Genomic DNA, 3,376 nt, shown 5'->3' on the forward strand with positions numbered 1-3,376 from the left:
ATTATGTCTGCTTCCTTTCTTTTTGGTTTAGGTTTTGATTTTGATTTTGATTTTGATTTTGATTTCAACTTTCAGAAGTTTCGAAACGGTATTTAATATTTCACTTATCTACATATTTATATATATATGTGTAGATGTCAAATAATGCGTCCTCTTCATTACATAGGGACCATCGTTAATCAATTCCAATAGTCGGCACTACATTTTATATTTTTCTGAATTTATCATATTGTGTTTGCTGGTTGGTATTTGTTGATTTCTTATTGCACGTACAGATTTAGAATTATATAATAGAAAGTACTAGCTCATCGATATTCTTTACTACTTTCTATTTGGTTTTGATTAAAGAATTTCTAGTAGGTTTCCACTATTAATTCTAGTTCGAAAAATTTTTCAGAAACGTACCTAGCTAGTTAACCAACAATATAAAGATGTTGTTACGATTATCTAGAAGGTATCTTAATAAAAGATCATTTAAATTTGGGGTTTTGGGTTTACTTCTCATTGTTTTAACTGTGTTAACTATTAAACTTAATGAAACAAAATTTAATAGAAGAATCGATAGAAAATATGAATATCATGATCATGAAATTAATGAAGATGTCGTTTTTGATAAATTCCCAAGAGTAAATGAATCTTACAATATTATGGATGATTTAGCTGATTCTTTTAGTCCTGATAAAAAGGGTAAAACTCCTAAAGCTTGTTATATCACTCTAGTTAGAAATGACGAACTTGATGATATGATTAAATCAATCAAACATTTACAATCAAGATTTAAAGAACATTATAAATATGATTGGATTTTTTTAAACGATGAAGAATTCACTGATCATTTCAGATCATCTATTGAAAACGCTGTAAATTCTACAGTCAAATTTGGTTTAGTACCAAAAGATCATTGGTCATATCCAGATTACATTTCTGAAGATCAAGCTGCTCAAACTAGAATTGATATGAAAGACATCATATATGGTGATTCCGAATCTTATAGATTTATGTGTCGTTATCAATCTGGTTTCTTTTGGAGACATCCTCTTTTAGATGAATATGATTGGTACTGGCGTGTTGAACCAAATATCGCATATTACTGTGATATTTTAACTGATCCTTTCCAATATATGCAAGATAATGAAAAAGTGTACGGTTTCACAATTACTATTCATGAATTCGAAGAAACAATCCCAACTCTATGGAATACCACTGTAGATTTTGTTCAAAACCATACTCAGTATGTAAGTAAGAATAATTTATTAAGATTTGTTACTGATGTTAGCGGTGATGATTATAATTTATGTCATTTCTGGTCAAATTTTGAAATTGCAAACTTAAATTTCTGGAGATCAGAAGCCTATAGAGAATATTTCGACTATTTAGATCGCAAAGGTGGATTCTTCTATGAAAGATGGGGTGATGCTCCAGTTCATTCAATTGCTGCAGCATTATTTTTACCAAAGGATAAGATTCATTTCTTCCCAGAAATTTCCTACTATCATGGTCCTTACACAAATTGTCCAATTGATAAGACAATTTACAGTCAATATAATTGTAATTGCGATCCAAAGGAAGATTTCACTTGGAAAGATTACTCATGTGGTCTATTATATCATAATATTCAGCATATTGAAAAACCTAAGAACTGGAGAAAACACACCGGTTAATCTACAATTGTTCTACATAGAAAGTAAATGAAATAAAAAAATGCATACAATACATACGTCATAAATATAAGTTATTTAACAAATAGATTCGTTATAGAATTTCAATTTAAGTTCTCAAATAATTACGATGCAATCATATGTTAAACTGGGCTACCTTTCATTATAAAACATCGATGTTTTGTAGTGATCTGCATAAAAAGATTATTTAAAATTGATAATAATTATCCTTAAACTTATATAGAAATATAATATACTGTTTTAAAAAATGTAATATAATGTACTGTACTGTTTAATAAAAATCCTTCCCAATATTGTTAATTATTTTACCCAGAAATTAAGTTAACGTCATTAACTATTTGTGCCTGTTTGAAACTATATTAGAATAGACCAGTGTTGATTGTAATCAACTTTAAGTTATGCTTGATCGTAAGTAGAATATAGTCTCATAAATTATGTTTACTTGTTAAATGTGTCTCCTTTTTTTATTATTTTTTTTGCAAAATTTTTGTTATGTCATTATAGTTTTTAATTTGTCCTAACGATTACTATGGTTTAATGGTGACACAGGCAGGTCATCAAAAAAGAATTGGGTATCTTGTATATTACGGTGATCATAATGGTTTGAAATTTGGACTGGAATTGGGATATTTATTGGAGTCGCTGCATTCGACATTGGTCTTGATTCTATTCTGTCCTCGTCTTCCTCTAAAATTCTATACCTCGTTAAATCATTACCGTCCAAACGACGTACCAGACGTTCTTCTAGCATGGATTGTTGGAAGCTTGGCTTCTGTTGACCCAACTTATAGGTTTGGAATTGAGGTGGAATTTGTTGGTTCCAATTTGGAGTCATAGGAGTTGCTTCACAATTAAATTGATTAGTAGAAGGGTAATATTTTGTAGGGAAGGTAGTTAGGAATTTCGAAGAATAGGAATATGATGGTGATGACGTTAATGTTGAAGAAGAAACAGAAGAAGGAGGTGAAAAATTGTTATTCGAAATATATGAAGAATTTGAAGAAACACTTGAAGAAGAATACGATCTTGACTTCCTGCGTTTCAATTCTTCAGGTGTCAATAAATCAGAGCATTCAGAAGGGATATAATATTCTTCGAACTCATCGAACTCATCCAAACCAGTAGATCCATACAATAATGAATCTGACATTTTTGGACTAATCTTTTGACTAGAGGTTGAGAAAGATTTCTGGTTTTCTTGTGATGGAGGGTCAATATGTAAATTGGCACAATTGGAACCGAACTTACAATTACCTTTTTGGTAATATTTACAAGGAATTGAATTTGCTGAGTTAATAACTTTCAATTCATGTGAGAAAGGACAATGATCCCCAGCTTGGCAATTACCTTGTTTGAAAAATTTACATGGCACATGAGAATAGTTCTTTGAAGGAGTTGAATGTTTAGTTATTTTCAAGTGTTCTAGTATAACTTTTTGTTGTTGCAACGGAAAGTGATTAAATTCCTGTTTACCCATATTGATCAATTGCTGAGTAATTTATAAGGTCCAATTTAATTGTTAGTGTCAGTAAATAAGGGGAATAGGATAAAGTCGGTAGGTGTTTAAGTCTTAAAAATATATAAATAGACATAGATCAAGATAATATAGAAAAAATACCACAGAGTGATTTTTGACATTATTTTATGATATCAATAATCTATGTTTATATATGAAGACTAAACAATACAGCAAAAGT

At 29.9% G+C, this 3,376-nt stretch overlaps 2 protein-coding genes across 2 annotated transcripts; one reads left to right on the forward strand and one right to left on the reverse strand.

Annotated features, from left to right (window-relative positions):
• Window positions 1-431: 431 nt before the first annotated feature.
• Window positions 432-1,661, forward strand: Kpol_154p1 (glycosyltransferase family 15 protein; the record flags this gene model as incomplete). The annotated part of the gene is made up of 1 exon (XM_001642121.1): window positions 432-1,661. One exon carries the CDS (start codon window positions 432-434, stop codon window positions 1,659-1,661), a length of 1,230 nt encoding a protein of 409 aa, XP_001642171.1.
• A 535-nt stretch (window positions 1,662-2,196) lies between these two features.
• LEE1 (Lee1p) lies at window positions 2,197-3,156 on the reverse strand (the record flags this gene model as incomplete). The annotated part of the gene is made up of 1 exon (XM_001642122.1): window positions 2,197-3,156. One exon carries the CDS (start codon window positions 3,154-3,156, stop codon window positions 2,197-2,199), a length of 960 nt encoding a protein of 319 aa, XP_001642172.1.
• Between the last annotated feature and the right edge of the window lie 220 nt (window positions 3,157-3,376).

Source organism: Vanderwaltozyma polyspora, genomic scaffold (genome assembly GCF_000150035.1).
Source record: "Vanderwaltozyma polyspora DSM 70294 KpolScaffold154 genomic scaffold, whole genome shotgun sequence".
Classification (NCBI taxonomy): Eukaryota; Fungi; Ascomycota; class Saccharomycetes; order Saccharomycetales; family Saccharomycetaceae; genus Vanderwaltozyma; species Vanderwaltozyma polyspora.